General features: G+C 27.0%; 1 protein-coding gene across 1 annotated transcript in view; it reads right to left on the bottom strand.

The window, feature by feature from the left end:
* The window catches only part of LOC122528831 (laminin subunit alpha-1), a 370,357-nt gene that overhangs the window by 334,002 nt on the left and 15,394 nt on the right, over positions 1 to 20,961 (bottom strand). Inside the window, exon 2 of the mRNA XM_043654368.1 lies at positions 6,232 to 6,539. Coding sequence (XP_043510303.1) covers positions 6,232 to 6,519 — 288 coding nt within the window. The 5' untranslated portion in view covers positions 6,520 to 6,539. The remainder of the gene's footprint in view (positions 1 to 6,231; positions 6,540 to 20,961) is intronic.

The following is a 20,961-nucleotide window of genomic DNA, read 5'->3' as shown; positions in this document are numbered from 1 at the left end:
AACTTCCTAAAATATGAAATACAACGTTTTACTGAAAAAAAAAAAAAAACAATTATAAATGACTGTTTCTTGCACATAATTTTTCTATGAACTCGAACTGCAAACGGAAATAATGAGACGTTGAGATGATAGAAATAATTACGTTGAGACATTCAAATATGAAATAAATGTAATTCTGCAAAATTATTAGATAAAAATTCAAACAGTTCAGCGATTCTCCATAAAATATAACACTCTTAAATTTCAAAATATATAAACTTAGAAATAGTGAGATTAAATACTCCATTAAATGTGAGAAAAGTAGTTATTCCAATATCCGAAAATTCCATTAATTGAACACTTTCCAATATGGAAGATTCTACTTTACATTTGCTCGTTTATATAATAAAATTACGAAACTTTAGAATGATTAAGTAATCGTTGAAATGATTGCTTGTTTATTAAGATATAAGGTTGAGTCTACTTTGCAGAAAGGTAAATGATTAATAAGTAATGAAAGTTATACATGAATTATAAGATAGAATAAATTATGCAATAAGTAGCCTGCAGATACGTATATATTTTATTATGACATTTTAGCAACATAACTAAACAAAAATTTATTTCATCCACTTACTAAGTACTACAATAAATATTCTACAGTTTAGATATTTTCTGCATTGTGTTTGTATTTTCAAATTTTCTACAAATGCAAAGAAAATAAAAAATATTTTTGCATCATTTCTTTTCTTTTTTTTTTTTCACAATAAAGAATCTGAAATATTACATTATAAAATATCCATACAATTTAAAAATTTCATTATTTGTTACAAATATATTAAAGCAGAGACCAGTAAGCATCTCAGAATTTTGTTCAGATTTTTTTAAAGTAACAAAATAGTAAAAAAAAAAAAAAATAAGTCGCGATCATAAATGACCCAGATTGCCCGCAGAAGTTGCAAAAGATATGACTGCCCACGAAGGATTCAAAACAAAAAGACTTTTGAGCGAGAGTACAAGGAGAATATCAACACTTTTACAATAATCTGATGGACAATTCAGATTAGATTAATTCAACGTTAAACACGTTGATCTAATACAACCTTTCTTATCATCGAAATTAAATCTAACCACAAAAAAATTGGCCATGAGAAGCCTCATTTACCTGATGAAAAGAGCTAATTTGCAATTCAAGCGTTTTAATTCTGACGTTCCTGGCGGATCGTTTATAATCCAACATCCTCATGGACATACATAAATCAAGGAACAAATAAACGAAAATCAATGATTCAAATTTCCACATGTAACTATTTTGAGATATTTTCGAAGATAGAGGACGTGGAGAATGAGATGAGGTGTCGTAGACATATTTTTAAAGAGCTCGCTAACACGGCCGAGCATCCAGGATGATTACACGTTGACCGAGACCTGACTGATTACTGTGATTAATATCACGTTAAAACGGCGGTGGCGATTATGACGGTCGCGAACAGTTTCACCTCTAACGAGCAACATTGACTCCAATCCCGACAACACCGACAAATTACGCAATATACACAGTCAGTTAAGTACAGGAGTCCACATCTGTCAACTTTCGAATATTTGAAATAGGAAAAGAAGGATGTTGAACATTATTTGTTTAAAAGAACATATTAGTTAATTTACATTAACTAATACAATTACTTACAAAAATAAATATGTATGGTAAATTGAATAAAGATTATTGTGATTATAAATACTGATACAATTATTGTGATTCTAATAAGAACGCATTTTATACATTTTAATATACTGAATTAATTTTATGTGTTAACTAATTTTAATATATTGAATTAATTTTATGTATTAATTAATATAATTACTTACAAAAATCTAAATACAAAAATAAATATGTACAGTAAAGTGAATAAAAATTATTGTTATTATAATAATAATAGTTATTATAATAATAAGAATGCATTTTATACATTTTAATATATTGCATTAATTTTATTTGTTAACTAATTTTAATATATTGAATTAATTTTATTTATTAACTAATATAATTACTCACAAAAATCTAAATGCAATGGCAACTGTGTACAGTAAGATGAACAAAAATTATTGTGATTATAATAATAATAAGAATGCATTTTATGCATTTTAATATATTGGATTAATTTTATGTGTTAACTAATTTTAATATATTGAATTAATTAATTTTATGTATTAACTAATACAATTACTCACAAAAATCTAAATACCAAAATAAATATGTACAGTAAAGTGAATAAAAATTATTGTTATTATAATAATAATAAGAATGCATTTTATACATTTTAATATATTGAATTAAATTTATTTGTTAACTGTATCGAATTATAATTGTTGTTGTCAACTAAGTTAATGGAATGTATTTACTAATTAAATGTAATGTAATTGAATGGTTATTTTTCTGTCCTACTTTATTTATATTAGAAATGTTAAAAACATCTTCATTTCTGACTAATTTTAATTCATAAATAAGTGAATATAAAACGTGTGTAACTGACTGACTGTATATATCTTTATTTTGTGTATGCACACATATACGTTGTACGTCAGTTACACTTTGTAACTAACTATAGTTAATTAAATGACATTATACGAAATTTTAAAATACAAAACTATGTAGAATCGTACATAACACACAACATTATGTATGGAATATACAAAATAGTGTTTTCCATTAGATAAAACAATTTTTCATCTAGGTTCCCTTTTGTTAATTATATCCTCAAAAATAACGACGATAAGAATATTATAAATATTACAAAAAATTACAAAATTAATAATTCGTATAGCAGTAATTACAAATATTAAAATAGATATATAAATATAAACAAATATAATCAATCACTTTTGCGTTCAGCTGAAGTTTTTGTTTCGAGAATTCGTTTGAAATTTATCAAAACCACCAATGAGCTGTCAGTTTTTAGGATTTCGCAGAATCGTCTTATTCCAAGAGACACAACTTATAGTATTTACAATCTTAATGCTACGAAAGATATTCTTGAGGTCGTTAGCATGGCTTACAAGTTGGCATCGACTTCTAGTATGCCGAGTTAACATCACCAGGATGTATTCACTTCCGTGACAATGGCCAGACGAAGTGAACGAATATACAATGATGTGTAGGTGTTAAATCACCAACTGTTTCGTATCCATGAATTAATGTAAGGATGTTTGATAATATTTCTATCCTGCTGCTATCTTTTAAAAAATGTATGATTCAAAAATTCAAAGATCTTAGAATATATGTAGGTGTCAGTTAATAAATAATTAGTATTTAATTAATAATCCATAATCTGAAATGATTAAATTTAAATTTTTTAAAATCCATCTTATGAAAGACAAGATAAAACAAGATAAAGATAAATCATGTGTTATAGATTTTATTATAATTCAATTAAAATAAAAATAATATCTACTAATCTAATGGTTTTCTAACATTGGACATTTTTTAAAAATTATGTGATTCTATTTAAAAAAATTTTTCAAGTTGATCTTTATATGTGTTAATCAAAAAATTGTTGTCAGAAAAAAATATATCAAAAAATTGTTAATATCTTATATACTTTTCCTGATACCAAAAGCAAGTTTGATGGATTTTTTTATAAAAATAGAATGGAACTTATAAAATATAAAAATAAAAATTTTTCCGTCGAAGGAACAAATAATTTGATCATAAATATTAAAAACATTCTTGTTTGACACTAACACTGTATTCTCTTGTATTTGAAAACTGACACTGAATTACTATTCAATGGATATTACTCGAATATAAAAATAGTTCTAAAATATCTTTTTCCCCATGGAATTTCTATTATACAGATTTTAAATATTTGTTTTGTGAGAATACTATTCAAAAGTATTCACTTTTTTCTATAAAAATTCCACAAAAACGGATATTTCTTTATACAAAATATACAAATTCCAACTTTTTTAAGATTTTTTTTCTTAAACGAAAAGAACCTTAATTTTAGTCCCTTTTATATATATATATATTAATATTAGTTAATCCCTTATAATTATTAATAATATTATTTAATCCCTTATAATTATTAATACAGGTTTAAATAAATGGTTTTAATTAGCAATTAGTTTAGTCAACATCATTCAATGAGATATTGACTAAAATTTGGTTCAAATAAGTAGAGTTCTACTGAAAAACATGAAAAAAAAAACACACACAATATATAATATATCTTACATTATATTATATTATTTTTAAATATAAAATATAAAATAATATAATATATATAATATAACAAATATAAAATATATTATTATTTTTAAAGATAAAATAATTTTCCATCTAGATTCCATTTTAATTTCCATTAAAAGGCACAGGTCCTCGAGTTTATCAAAAGCTAGGACCATATAATTAACGGAAAACTTGTTTGCAGAACCATCGTCCCTCGCGCTTTCTCGATTGCCCCGCGTCCTTATTACCGAGAGAATCCGAGTAGAAGGGCCGGCGTTGCTCGTTAAAAGCGTTTTTCGCCAGCGCCGCCCGCAATTTGCTCCGAGTCTCGCTTCCCCGCAGGTATGTGTATATACCAGTTGCTCGCTGTATGCCAAGTTCCAAGAAACAGGCCAGAAAGTAGGCCCATCCTCCCTCTCTAACCCATCGCCCTATCTATCTATCTATCTCCGTTTCTGCTCGGTCTCGCGTAATCGGCATCGCCTCGATCCTCTCTTTTTCCCGGCGTTTCCGTTCTTTTCTAAACCCCTATCTTCTTTTTCGCCGCCGCCGCCACCGTGGACCGCAGGGGACATAAATTCGTAAGGCAAACGAATCGGGCCACAATGCGAGAAACGAGCCTAACGAGCGGGAAAAGGCGACTTTACGATTTTTCGGGAAGGGACAAGGGGGGAGCCTTCTTCTCTGTTGGCCGTGCGCTACACGGCCCTTTAATGGCGACGTAATGTAAGGCCACTCGAGTTTTGCTGAGAAGAGAGCTGAACAGGGGGACACGAGAGGAGGATAAATCGGCTTGGAATACCGGCTTCTTTGAATAATGAAACGTACTTTTCTCACGGGATCACGCGGTGTGTGTCTGCTGTGTCCCGCTGCATTGTCTTTTCTTTCTTTAACCTTTGGAACGGGCAACGGTGCTAGGGATTCAGGTTCGTGCGTTGGTGGTAATAATGAGATTGAGGGAAAGGTTCTTTCTTTTAAATCTCCTACTTCTGCTGCTATTGTTGTAAGTTATGATGAATGATTATTGTAATTTGAATTACTCGATTTGAGGATGTTTAATTGTATTAAATTATGTGATAGAGCAAATTAAATTATTATAAATAATTTGAAGTGAATCTAAAGATAGAGTAAAGTAATAAATTATGTGATGGAGTAAAAATAGTCGAACAAAATTTTGAATTCTTACGGTTTTTCATAAGTTAATTCTATAGTTAATTCAGCTAGATTCGTTAAAGGATTATAGTGAGTTTTTACGAGTCGGGAACATCCTTTATGGACATTCTTTAAATAACATGTTTAAATATAGATTTTTGTTAAAAATGATCTATTACAATAACTTGCAAAATTCTTTCACAGTTATATTCAAAACATTGAAATATTGTCACTGTACACTATATATTTATTATTAATAGATTCACGATAACAATTATCAGTGTTTAATTATAAATTTTCAGAATAAATAAGAATTACTATGAATAAGATTTACTATGTTCGTCAAGGAAACTGAGTTGTTCGATAAGTTATAAAATGAATATTATATTCATTTAATCTATAGTGTCGTAATTTTATAGTCGGTATGACCAAAAAACTTCAGTTAAAAAATAAGATTGTAATGTAATTAGATTTAATACAATTTCACAAATTAAATTTTTTAAGTATTATTAACTTGGCCAATTAAATTATATTAAGTATTATATTAAGTATTATTAAATTAAATATTATTAACTAACCAATTAAATTTTTTAAGTATTATTAACTTAAGGAAAATATAACAAACTATTTGTTAAACATTCTCAGGATAAGGGAAAGATGATAACAAATTTTTTTAAATATACCAAATACTAAAACAGGAAGTTATTGTTCAAATTTTTATTAAATATATTTAATAAAATATATTTAAATTATAAATTCAAATGTTCATCAATGTTCATAAAAGTAGAGAAGTCATAAAAATACTTGATAAAGCCACAACATACAAAATAAATAATAATAAAAAACACTATTAATATTATGCAGAAGCATCTTACCTGTTTAAGATCCAAAACTATGGTCACGTACTCGTAGTGATCTCCTTTGGCAAGAGTTGGACTCTGCCACCACTTTCCAGGGCTCGAGTCCAGTATGTTGCTAATATTATGCCTTTTGCCGGGATCCGGGCTCCTAGCATCGCAAACACCGCATCTCGATGATTCAGAAGGTTTGCAGAAGGTTTCTGGTCCGTCTTCACCGCAAGTTGCGTTGACAAAGATGTCAGCCTTTGCAGCGACATTGAAAGTCGATGGGAAAAGGCCGCTATTTTTTAGACTTTTATTCATTCCATACAGTGCGGATTGACCTATAAAATATATTAAATAACAAAACACGTTAGATAGAAATGAAATATGAAATCTTGAACTGATGGATATAATGCAATAACATTTAATAAACAATAACTTAAAATATAAAGTAAATAATAAAATACAATGTACAAAACGATAAATAATATAATACAATACATTATAATATATAATATAGTATATAATATATAATACAATATAGTATATAATATAATATAGAATTCTTTGGAAAAAAAAAGGTAAATTTGAAACAAAAGTTTTTTTACTTATTGCTGAAATTGAAAGTTTATTGGATATCTGCTCAAGAATTACGTTTTAAATTTACTTATGTGCTAAGTTACATAGCAAATTTTATTTATATAGTATGTTTCATTAATTTGAATTATGCTGAATTGTAACTTCAAATTGTGACTTATAGCTTTGTATAATTTATTATTTGTAAAATATTTGTATGCGAATATACTTTAAATACTCCTTCTTTCATATTAATCTAAAATTCAATATTATCTTCACTATTGAATTTTACATTTTTAATTCCTACAAATATGAAGAAAATATGTCTTGAAGACTTCAATCGAATTCAGTAATATTATAAGTATAGTTAATAAAATGAAATACACGTAGATACATACATCTATTAAATGTCTCTTATTTTACTTTTCTTTTTATACTTATCTATTACTTTACTTTTTTTTTTAAATTGTTTTCTATACACTTACAATGAATTAATATAAGCTATCCTTACAAGTATATATTTTTCTAAATACATTCTCAAATATTGATAAAAAATAATATAGCGTACTAATGTTATTCAATCAATACTATATCTTGTTTATTAAAAACACAAATAAAATTCCAATACCATCAATTCATTTTTGTCTGATTTAATTCTATTTTTTTTTTTTTTTAATTCTTATCACAAAAGAGCATGGGGCGTATATAAACTTTCTCAAACTTTTAATTTCCTTACTTCTTACATTTGACTAGAAACTTCTATTTGACTAGAAGCTTACAATTGATTTTTCGTTTTCATAAAATGTTTTTAATGTTTAATAATACAATGATTTTTTTATACACAAATCAATCTGAATTATAATATCTTGTAAAACTAAGTATCTAATCTATCAAATTGTCTCGTTGTTAATAATAATGCATACTTTGAAACATTTCTGATAATATTTATAATCAATCCTGTAGGTATTCAAATACTTTCATGAACATTGTATCTTTCTATATGTTCTTCAAGGAACCGTATTTTTTCCAATTACCTATGACATTGGCCAACGTAAAATTTCACTCGGAAGAAGGGAAACATGCCATTAAATGACGCTAAAAGAAGTTTCCCGTCATTGAAGAAACGACGAACAGTCGATTTATCTTGTAATTTCCTCAAGATACGTGTATGCATCGACAGGTTTTGAGAGAGCTCACAGCACGGAACCAGTTGCACACCAGCAAACAGGTTACCATGAAGAGATACAGCATTGCAAGTGACAACAACAAACGAGCATCGGTGAACAGGTTCACGGATTCTTGACTATCTCGGACATTTGAAAGGGGTAAACGCGCGTAATCGACACGCGAGCTTCTGCTGTGTTACCTTGGGTCCACACTTGGCAGAACTGCGCTCACGAGAAGCTCATGAACAGTTTGCAAGTAGTTTACGAGCTGCCGCGTTCACACAAACATTGGCGAACAGTTCGTGAGCTGCTAGCGAACAGTTTTCCCCAATGTACACTCAGTTTGCGAGGTAATAGGTTTGCTTCGAATTTGCGAACAGATTCTTTGATGTTCGCTGTTGCAAGCGAGCTCCCTGTAACTTGATCGTAGTTCACTAAAATACAGGGTGTCCATAAAGTCTCTTTACAATTTGAAAAATTTATTACGAAGGCAAATGAAAAGACAGATGAGTGGAAATTATTACAAAATGAGACGTATGTATTTAAGTTCTTCATAAAAAAAATATAAAATTTTTAAAATTACTTTTAAAATAATTTTACGGCATACAAATTGGAGTTGTATGCATTTTTAAATTTTTATAAGTATAAAAATGGCTTTACTCGCCATGATACGATAAATATTCTATTTTAAATATTTTATATAAAACAAGTAAAGAAATAATAACAAAGAACATTTAAAACTTCGCTTTCGACAGAGAATATTTGAATTTAGCTAATTGCAACCTGGACAGGAGTGATTAATCAACAGAAGATAATTCTAGATGTAAAAACAACATTGTCAAAAACAAAGAATAGAATTTTTTCATTTAAGATCACATTGTTATCTTTTTAAGAAAGTAGATTTCCACTTTCTTACAAATGCATAAAAATCTATCCATAGTCTATTCAATTACATTCAAAAAAATCTAATCTGGGATCTACATTTTCATTTGCGAACAGTTACTAATTTATTGCCTTTATTGCTGTAACTTTTATACAAGCTGCAGCTTCTCGAAGATTCTCTTTGTTGGCTGTCTGACATGATCAATCTTCGACAGCCATTTAATTTGAAGCCAACACCCACAAGTCACGTTATTGCTTTCTCAACTTAGCAATGAATGTTCTGTGATATCAGACGAAAGAGAGAGAGAGAGAGAGAGAGAGAGATTATTTTTTCAATTGTTAGTTAATGATTCTGCCAAGTGTAAATTATTTGCGCGCACCGTGTGTCGGCCTGATCGAGTAGCGAGAAGGAATCGGAGAATGAAACAAGTCGCTTTGAAATGCAAATGCACCGTTCCACGTGTTCTCCCGCTGGAGACTTGTGTGAATCGCGCGCGAATCACTCTACTACGTGCTTTCTCGGATTCAGAAATCCCGAAAAATACATACGCTGCGAGTTGCAATAATGTTAAAAAAAGAATACTTTTGTGAGTACAAAAATAACATTTGTTTTCAACATTTTTTGAATAAACGTCATTAAGTAAAGATTTTTATTTAAATAAGAGTTATTTTATTTAAATGAGAGTTAGTGAATCTCAAAAAATGTAAAAAATATGAAATGTTAATTTTTATTAATTTTAATTATTTCTGTTACAAATAACAATTATAACTGAATAATATTTATTAATTTATTTATGAATAATATTTATTAATTTATTTATTATAATATTTATTAATTTAATTATTAATATTTATTAATTTATTTATAATATTAATATTTATTAATTTAATTATTAATATTATAAATAACAATTATGACCAAAATCTTTTTTCGCGATTCGTTGCTATCAATTCCGGAAATTTTATGTTGATTGCCAGTAACCAATAAGTAAGCGAAATTGTTTTTTCATTCTCAATAATCATTATCGATAACGGAAATTTTATTGTAGTTATCAATGGCGAGAAATAAAATAAAACTCCCATCACGGAATTATTACTGATAATAAAAAAATTTTAATCATATACGATTTTTAACTAAACGTATTAATTTTTTAGATTATAACTTAAAATTTGCCTTGTAACAGTTATGATGTCTGATTATTGAAGTACGGATTTTCATGAATCTATGGAAAATTTAAGGATTGCACTTCCGAATAGAATCGGCAACCAATTGTGATGAAATTTGATGGATATTACGAGATAAAATAGTATACATTTGAAATCTTAGTTTTTTAGTTGTGTCTCCATATTTCCATATTTCTTAATTATAGTCTCCATATCTTGATAGATTTTAGCGTCACTCGAGATTGTTTATAAATATAAAGAAATGATTTTATTTTAAGGGATATCTATCTGATTTAAAGTAAATAATGCTCAGTTTAAATCAGTTGAACTAGATAATAAAAAAGAGTTTATTTTAAAGGATATCTATCTGATTTAAAGTAAATAATGCTCAGTTTAAATCAGTTGAACTAGACAATAAAAAAATTATAACTTGCATCATAAGAATTTATAACAGTGCAAACAAATATATAAACCAGACTGCTTTTTTCGTTATACAAATGAAGGAAAATAATATCTAATCATTCGATGTCAATTATCAATTGCCTTACTCAACAATTGTATTACGTTGACGTGTTTTTAAGTTTCAAAAATTTTTTTTCATTGTTATTATATGCCACTTATGTATGATGTATTTATTGTGCTACGTAAGTAGATTAATTAATAAACTATAAATACTATTAATATAAAAACTATTAATATAAATTAATATATTAATATACTAATAATTATAATATTATAATTAATATATTTATATACTAATAATTATAATATTATAATTAATATATTTATATACTATAATATATTTAATATATTAATATACTAATAATTATAATATTACAATATTATAATTAATGTATTTATATACTAATAATTATATTATAATATTATATTATAATTAATATATTAATATATCAATTAAATTAATATAAATTATTTGAAAACATTCGTAAATAATTGCTCAAACGGACTACTGTAGGACGTGAGTTAATAGGATCGAGAGTTAAAGTTTCATTATTTACTTGTAGAAAACAAAATCTACAATCTATCTCAAATGTACAATGAAAAATTAAAAAAAAAAACAAAAATCTCTTTTATAACCACTCCTGGGCAGCAATATCCACGTATTCCATGCTTCTAGTCACTGTCGTCTCAAGCAAACGTCACGTATCTCGATGCATCAAAATTTCCTAATCACTGCTTCGCGGAAGCTTCTCCTCGCTAACAAGCGCGCGCGTAACGCTGATTCATCGGGAACGGCCACGCGATTCAACGATTTCGATCGGCGCGACGCTTGATTTCCTGGTCTGGCTGCCTCTCTCCCCTTTCCAACCCCTTCCTGTACCCAGTGCCAACGGGACTCCCGCCTACGTTCGACGCTTCCCGCATTCGTTCGATCTTATCTGAAAAAAGCGCCAGTCGGCCAGTTTCCTCCCTTCTCGCATAGAATTCTTACCCTGCGTCGCATGGTCGTTACCACAGAAGAAACGGGGCTGCTTGCTTCTGATCACGATGAAATCGTAGCTGAGGTACATATGTACGTAACAGCGATCGACGATAATCGACGAAGATGCCTCCGAGATCACTGCTCGCTACCACGGTCGTCATCGATCCTGATCCGTATTCGTTATCAAAATCTCAAAAGCTTACTTCCGACGCAAAATTTATCGAATTGGTCTGGTACTGATAACGATGACTGGGTGGATCCATTGCTTCCGGGTGAATACTAATGCAGTAACGTTCGTTGTGATAACTGGATTGCAAATGGTCTTTACGCAAATTCAGAATATAATTCCAAAAGATGAAATTTTTGGAAAGAAAATTTGTTTTATGTATCAAATATTACGGAAAACAGTATACTTTATGTACATTTTTAATATTCTATTCAATTTTGTGCTAAGCAATATAAACACATAAAAATAGTATGATAATAGTATGATATAGTAATATGATATATAATATAGCATACTATATGTATATATATATATATATATATATAAATGGATAAATATAATAATAAATAAATATGTCAACTATTTTTTAATTATTGGACTGCATTATCATACTAGTTTTATACTATTACTATATTATACTATACTATATATATATAACACTATACTATACTATATATCATATTATATATATATATAGTATATATCATATTATATATATATATATATATATATATATATATATAACACTATACTATGCTATACTATAGTATATATTATATATATAATATAATATATACTAAGGTATAGTATAGTATTATATATATGGTATAGTATAATATAGTAATAGTATATAAATAGTATAAAAATATGATAATGCAGTCCAATAATTAAAAAATAGTTGATATATTTATTCATTATTATATTTATCCATTTATGTATCTAATAGATACTATCTATATTTATTTATTTTATTTATCTTATTTACATGTCCTCTTTGCATAAATATTTGATATAAACTTAGCTTCTAAATTTTAACTTCTTCGACGGAATTCATTAATGTATTTTATTTTGATGTATCAGCTTATTTTTTCTTTTACATATTTTCAAATGTAGTCCCTTTTATTCATTATAATCAATTACGTTTTAGTACTTTATATACTTCATTATCATGTTCTTATAATTTCATAATAGGAAACAGCAATACTCGTAATAAATTTTTAAGTCTTGCTTTTCCAGGACGTAATACTGGCCACATTTCCGAAACAATATATTTTAGACGATTCCGAACGCAAGCGATAAAGTGGGGGGTTTGAAAAAAATATTTTTAAATATACCAATACGATATTAGATAGATATTAAAGATTACTAGAATATTCGATTAACAATTTTCAATATTTAACTCTACTGTTAAATAAAAAGGATATCCAAATTAATATAGCATATTAAATTAATAAATATAATTTAATATAATATATTAATATAATTAATACATATTATTATAATACATACTTATTTAATTAATAATTTTATTAAATTAATAAAATTAACATAATTTTGTTTATTATATTTTTATATTATTTTTATGCATATTTTTATTTTTATTTTTGTGCATTACGTAATATCACATGAATTATATAATATCATCTGAATATTTTTTCAATGTTAAACGTAATTTTGTCTAGAAATAATTATATAGAACATAATACAAAATAAAATAATTAATTTTACAAATTTGTTAACTAGATTTTGTATTTTAATTTGAAAAATTCAATAGTCGTATTTAATTTCGAGAATGTCACAGTATTGAAATATTACACCCAATAACTATACAGTTTAGAAAAGAAGTAAGAATGACCAACGTTGACTTGCCAAATTTACAGTAATTCCATCAATTCCATCATAAAGATGCAACAATGAAATTTAAATAGCATGTGTAAAAAAGAACGTAGAATCTAATAAAGTATTTTACAAAAAAATGATACGAGCACGTTTAATTTAATAATAACATATGATCTATGTATAAAGTAATAATCTATAAAAAATATATAAATAATAACATAAATATAAAATAAAAATATATATATATTTTATAATTTTATAATATAATTAATATACATTATATATAATATAATATGTATAATATATATAAATAATATATAAAATATGTTTGTAAAATGAAATCTATATGTAAAATATGTTTGTACCTTAATTCGTAATCATGTCGCGAAAAGACCCATAAATAAATTAACGAAAGAGTCAATTTTCCGGCAACCTCGCAAGTTCGTCGAACTACACTTCGTTTTTGCACGATTCGTGAGTGAAAAAGTTCCGGAAAAGGAACAGATACGTGGTAGCGATTTTGTGTTGTGTCTCGCCGATGAACCAGCCTGTTTTACTCCCTTTCTCCTGCTGAGCCCGTGCACCAGGGGCTTAAGCCCGCCACGAGTGACTGATGACGACAGAAATAACCCTGGTTCCATCTTTCCGCCGGCGCACGTGTCCACGTTCATGAACAAACCTACGCAACGACGCACGGTGACCGCAGAACACGACACGATGGAAACAGAAGGAGACGAGCATGCGTTACCGCGTGATTTGCATGCGAGCCCGAAGGATACGCCGTGGAAGATGCCGATGGACAAAACGTTTGCCATGGAGTTTAGATTATGGGACGTTCTGTTCATCGAATCGTTCGAACTGAATAAAATTTTTTAACTCTTTATATCTCGTATGTACGTTGAACAATGGTGCGATTCGTAAGTTTTATGTTGCGATGCGTGTCGCAATTCGGCATTGGCCAATAGACGAATCAGAAACAACTTGCATCGATGCAAGAACTTTTTTTATCTTTTGTAATTATACATATTGCAATAATATATCATATAATAATAATAATATTACATAATATTATGAGATTTATTATATTTATTAATATTGATATTATTTAATATTATGATATTATTAATATTAATTATTAATATTATTTAATATTATGATATTTATTATATTTATTAATATTAATATTATTTAATGTTATGATATTATTAATATTAATTATTAATATTATTTAATATTATGATATTATATTTATTATGTTTTATATTAATTTAACATATTATATTATTGTAATTTAATTATAATATATCATATATTATACTCGTATTATCTTATTTCAACACGTCGATTGCCACGTTAAATTTATGTGATGCTCTCAGGGGCCACAAGAGAATTTTCATTATTCTAAGCTATAATGACAAAATAATAAATAATATAGTTACACGTGACATAACATATATCCATAGTTAATTTATCGTATGATAACTATATTTTCTTACAGGTATAAGCCTTATCAAATATAACTGTCTGAAAAAATCATGTGAAAACTTTGCAAAGTATGTTATAAAAAAAAAAATGTTGTAAATCATGGTTCGAAAAGTGGTAAAAATTGGACAAAAAAAGTCATAAATACTGAGCCCCAATTATGCTTAAAATGTTTTAATACAATACGTAATACATATATAATGTTTTAATTAAAATCTTTAATTGTTGAATAGTGCACATTTTATTGCATGACATTGTGGAAATGAGCAAAAATGTAGCATTTTTATAGCACTTGTTAGGCATGAGAGAACGGCGATGATAAGATTTTAGCATATATATAATAGTATTTGTGACAAGTATCATAAATTGCCGAGTATATTGGATTCATTCCGATTTATTATGCAATTATGTAAAGAAAGCTGTAATCGGATTTGTTCAACGAAAACGTAATTCATAATAGAAGCTGACGTTGATATAATACGAGGACAAGTTTTACAGTGCCTTCGAAACTGGCTGAAAAATCTTACAAGATACATGGTGTTCATAAAACATTGATTTACTTCAACTGTTTCGTAAGAATCAAAATTACATTTCATAGTTTCATCAACAAAACAAGATATTTGATAAATTTTTTTAAAATTTCTGTTAAAATTTATTTTTTTATTTAAAAAAGCAGTGTCCCAAATTTTTTCACAAAAGTGTATAAAGTATTAAATTATTATATAATATAAATTAATATATAATATAAGTATATATAATAGTATACTGTAGTATAAATTAATATATATAATAGTATACTGTAGTATAAATTAATATATATAATAGTATACTGTAGTATAAATTAATATATAATATAAGTGTATATTATATAAATATATATTATAACAGCAGCGTGTTTTCTCAATTTGTATTCATAAAACGTTTATGTTTATCGTTTATATTCTTTAAATAAGAAAAATTAAATTAAATACATATTAATAGAAATATTTTCTACATATTTTAAATATATAACCTTCATGTAATTATATTCATAATTTATTTAAAACTGTAAATATGTTTTTTATGAACACCCTGTATATGCTTGCAATATTGTGGGCAGCATGATGAGTAGATTAAGGTGCGATTAAACTTGCTCAACAGGTTGCTAAGAACTTGCATACTGTCAGATATACAGTACTAATATCCACTTCATTAGATAATCGAGAACTATAAGAAATATAATTTAATATTACATGTTTCATCGTGTCTCTAGTATTTGGAATTATTTATTTGAAAATCAATTTTTTCAAAAATGAATTTATATCTATTGTTACTTTTATAAAATAATAAGTACTGATTACTTTTAATCATTATTACAGATTTTGACAAATTGCAATTTAATACTTTATTTATTTTTCGTATATGAATATTTTATACATTATTAATACTCAATTCTGCGATTTTAATCAACATTAATTACAATTACTTTCAATTAATTTTAAATCATCTGCCAAATAGCATATATCATAATATATGCTATTTAAAAATATTTCCAAAATTTAAATTATTAATAATTTATTTTATATATATTCTTACATTGATTATAGTCTATTATCATATCTAATATTTATATATTATTAGCTAATACTTGTTACACGTGTCAATGTAATAAATTTCAAATAAAAAATTTATATTTCTTGTTACTTATTATTATTCATTATCCTACATTTAAAATTTATTGTTTAATTTTTTAATTTTACGTAGAATTTGTACCAATATTTCATTTTTCAATAATGAATAGATTTCACAAATTTTAATAACTCAGATCAAATTGTATAACAACTAAATTAATCTTCTAATTACAAAATATTTTAATAATAAATATTTTAACAATAAAAGTTATCATATTAAATAATTTAAAAAGTAAGAAAGCATGTATTGAATATTGAAAATAAAAAAATACGTAATATTAAACATCAAATTTCATCATTTAATCATTTAATTATTATTCACCATTTCTTTAAAAAAAATTGAGTAAAAATTATATATATTAAAAATTATAAAATTATTTTTTTAATTGATAATTTTATATAATTTCAAATAATTATAAAATTATATAAAATTGTTAATTAAAAAAATTAAGTAAAAATTATATAATAATGTTTCACAGATTTTATTATCAATCTTATAAATTTTAATAACTTTTTAGTCCTCGTTAAGTATTTTGTAACAATAAAAATTACCATATTATTAATTAATAAAATTGAAAATTGAATCTTGAAAATACAAAAAAAAAAGGGGAAATGTAGTATTAAATACTAAATTTCAACATTTAATAAGAGAAACAAAAGTAATTTGATACATGTAGTGAAAAAATGACAGCACTATATTACCCCACGGGAGGCTGTAAATTTACACGGACCAGAAAAGTAATAGACTATTTTTATCAGAAAACAACAACACGATGACATCAAATTTCGCGTTCCCTGTATCATGAATTACTCCGGAACACGTTGGACTGAATCATCAAAAAGTACTAATGGCACAAAAATATACTGCCCTACAGTAGAAAATTAAGAATACTCTGAGTCACGTTCACAGTTGCAAGCTCATTGTCCTACGTTAAATTGTTCTATTCAAGATCGCAGCAATCGCGGAAGGAATCGAGGAAGAAAAATTTTGATAGATAGATACTTACACATACTACGATTATTTCCCGATGAAAAATTGAGAAACTTATGCAACTATAGCGAAAGAGAAATTTTTAAAAATAATTTCTTATGAAACTTAAACTTTTGTAGAGATTGCTACTTTCATTTTCCCTTTTTTTGAATATTTTTTTCCTGTTTGGCATGTTTCTATTGTTATGTAAAAATACTTGGAAATAAAATATACATAATATTACAATATTTTCTATATTCTATATTCTATTTTAAATTTTCTATATTTTTATATTCTATTTTTAATTTTCTATATTTCTGTATTCCATTTTCAATCTTCCATATTTCTATATTCCATTTTCAGTTTTCTATATTTCTATATTCTATTTTCAATTTTCTATATTTTTATATTCCATTTTCAATTTTCTATATTTCTATATTCTATTTTCAATTTTTTATGTTTCTATATTCTATATTTCTATATTTCTATATTCTATATTTTCTATATTCTATATTATTTCTATATTCCATTTTCAATTTTCTATATTCAACGATATAAAAAATGAAAAATCCTCAAAAAAGGAAAGATGCGGAGAGAGATCCCGAAGGTCGTAGTAGAGTTAAAAATACCAAGAGCAGGCAGGATGCTTAACTATCTTTCGAGAATACTCCAACTGTCACAGAACTCCGTCGCGAGATTTATGACCCTCTAAATGAGCAAAGCCAAAAGTGGAGAGGAAACTTTCTAAACATCACCACCCACGCGTTTTCGGTCAGTCCTCTTTAAACTGAAAAACTCGAGAGACACACTCGAAAGAGAAGAGTCTATCGAAGGGGGAAGCCAGATTTTCGTGTTCACGATAACGTGTTTACAAAATGTCCTGCAGAGGCTTGGCCTACATGCCGACGAGCCACGAATGGCCATAGCCTCGCACGGTGGTCCTTATGACTAATGGTCTCGGTGCCCGTGGCTCGTTTCATTCGTGTCCTACCGTTCAGTCTCCTCCAGAGAAGGGGAACCGTGGAGAAACGAAAGAAAATAAGATCTCGAGCCACCACGCCAACCGACACGTTCGAGAACTCCTGCGTCTCTGACGTAATCTCTCACACCACCCAAATCATACGACTTGAACTCTAGGTCGTTCTAGAGTTAGGTTGGAGCGGTGATGGGATTGAAGACACTTCGAATCGTTTCGAATCTGTACACGAGTCGTTTAATTTCATAGTGGCATCACTTTGAATCGAGATATTTAACGTTTCGCGCGGGAATGACGTGTCACGCACGTGTCGAGAATGGACTTGGCCCAAAACTGCAATATTTTCTCAGTTTTAAGTATATTGATATATAACCCAGGCAAAATAAATAATAGATTTATTACCTCTCAATAATTTCTAGTGATAAATTTATTGCTTCTTTCTAATTCCAGATGATATCATACCGACGAGTTCAGAAAGAAAGCGACGAATTATTGTATACGGTTTGGTCACTCGTTATGGTCCGTGAACCAGTTACTAGCGCAAGAGGTTAAGGATTTGCGTTTTAACATGCCTAGAAAATATTATTATTATTAGAAATAATATTATTTTTCTAATATTATTATTAATATTTCTCTAATATATATCTCTAATATATTATATTTTTCTAATATATTTCTAATATATTATATTTTTCTAATATTATTATTAATATTTTTTAAATATATATTTAAATATATTTCTAATAAATTATATTTATCTAATATTATTAGTAATATTTTTCTAATATATTTCTAACATATTATATTTTTCTAATATATTTGTAACATATTATATTTTTCTAATATATTTCTAATATATTATATTTTGCTAATATAATATTTTTCAGTATAAATAATTCTGCACAAACGAATCGCCATTTTTTATTAGTGTAAAATGATTTATGCCATTTTTAAAATAAACGGTTCTTACAAAATGTAATAGGACGTGCAACACTTGATAGAGGATGATTATGAAGAAATAACTCAAATAAAAAGAATAAGTATTTTTCCATGTGAAGCTTCGAGAAAATTGAGTTTGGAAACTTGTTAAATATACTTGAATTTTGCTGCTCCAGAAAATAATCAGAATAATAAACAGACATTCTACGTTTGAACAGAATATTCTACGTTTGAAAATAAGTCAAAAATTTTTTCATAAAAAATTTATCAAGTACACTTATATCAAACCAATATGTTAGAAAGCTTCTTTTTTTTTAAATCGAGGTCTTAAATGAAAAAATTTTATTTTACGTTTTTTTCTTATTACCTTCACATCTCTCTATTTTAGAATTAGCTGAATTGAATTCACGCTTGACAAATTTTAAAACTCGATATACTGGAAAATGAAGTCTCAAATGATAAATTCTGAGTCTCAGTCGTACAAAAAAATTAGAACGCGCAAATCTTAAGATTATCAATACTTCTTTGACTTTGAATCGAAACTTTTAAGGTTTAAAACTTGTTACTTCCAGAGATTATAAATTGATATATTAATATACAATGGTAAATGTACCATAGTATGAACATGATTGGAAATTATTGATAACAATTTTTTCATATTCGAATTGCCATTTTATGTGACTATTCGTAATAATTTTAATTATTCATAACATAATTTACGAAAAAAAAATCAGTAAACATGAATCATTAATCAAGTTAATTGTGTAATTACTACTACAGGATCACTGAAGACTCAAAAGAATCAACAAGGGAAAATTACTGGAAGTGCTTTCAGCATTTACCATTTTCTGCATTATATGTGGCAAGTACATAACATTCGTAATACGTAACATTCCTTTTATGCGCGAATACAATCAATGTTAAGTGAATATTATTTATTATATATTGTCTTATTTACTATATTATTATTATATTTATTTGTTACATTATTAATTTCGTTTATTCTATATATTATACTATTGTTGAATAAATATTATCTATATAAGAAATATCGTGATATAAAACTAACATAATTAAAAATTCAAAATTAATTTAAAATATTATATTATATATAATATACTTATTGCGAATCATGAAAGGCTTAGCCTAGATTTTAGATAGTGTTAAGATTCCAAACGTATCATTTAAATTTGAATTTTTAAATTCAAATTGCTGAAAGATGAATTATTAAAAAAAAAAAAGATAAACACAATATAAAACTTGAAACAATTTGAAGTATCCTAGATTTTATGACTAGCTTATAGCCGTAGATGTTCAGGAACACAGTGTTTGTCCATTAAGTTATCATACCTAGAGCCCACGGGCTACGCCGTTATCACGTCACGTGCGTTCAAACGATGTCTAACTAGTCCCGGTTATCGAGAATGATGAATATACGGATATTATCGCGTTTCTACTGTTTCACTTTCTTCTTTTGGGTTTCGCGATAGGGGCTGAGAACTTTGCAATATGTAACTGTCTTCTTGTTAGGTATGAGAGATCTAGTTTTGTTGCAAATCCTTATAAAACGATTTATCGTTAATTTTCTCTGTTACTTACATGTCCTGTGATTTCCTTCGCGAAATAAATCCATAGTCTCATATTTCTT

Source organism: Frieseomelitta varia, unplaced genomic scaffold (assembly GCF_011392965.1).
Source record: "Frieseomelitta varia isolate USP_RPSP 00005682 unplaced genomic scaffold, Fvar_1.2 scaffold_264, whole genome shotgun sequence".
In the NCBI taxonomy this organism is placed as follows: Eukaryota; Metazoa; Arthropoda; class Insecta; order Hymenoptera; family Apidae; genus Frieseomelitta; species Frieseomelitta varia.
Note: the sequence above shows the minus strand (reverse complement) of the source record. Positions and strands in the feature narration are given on the sequence as shown.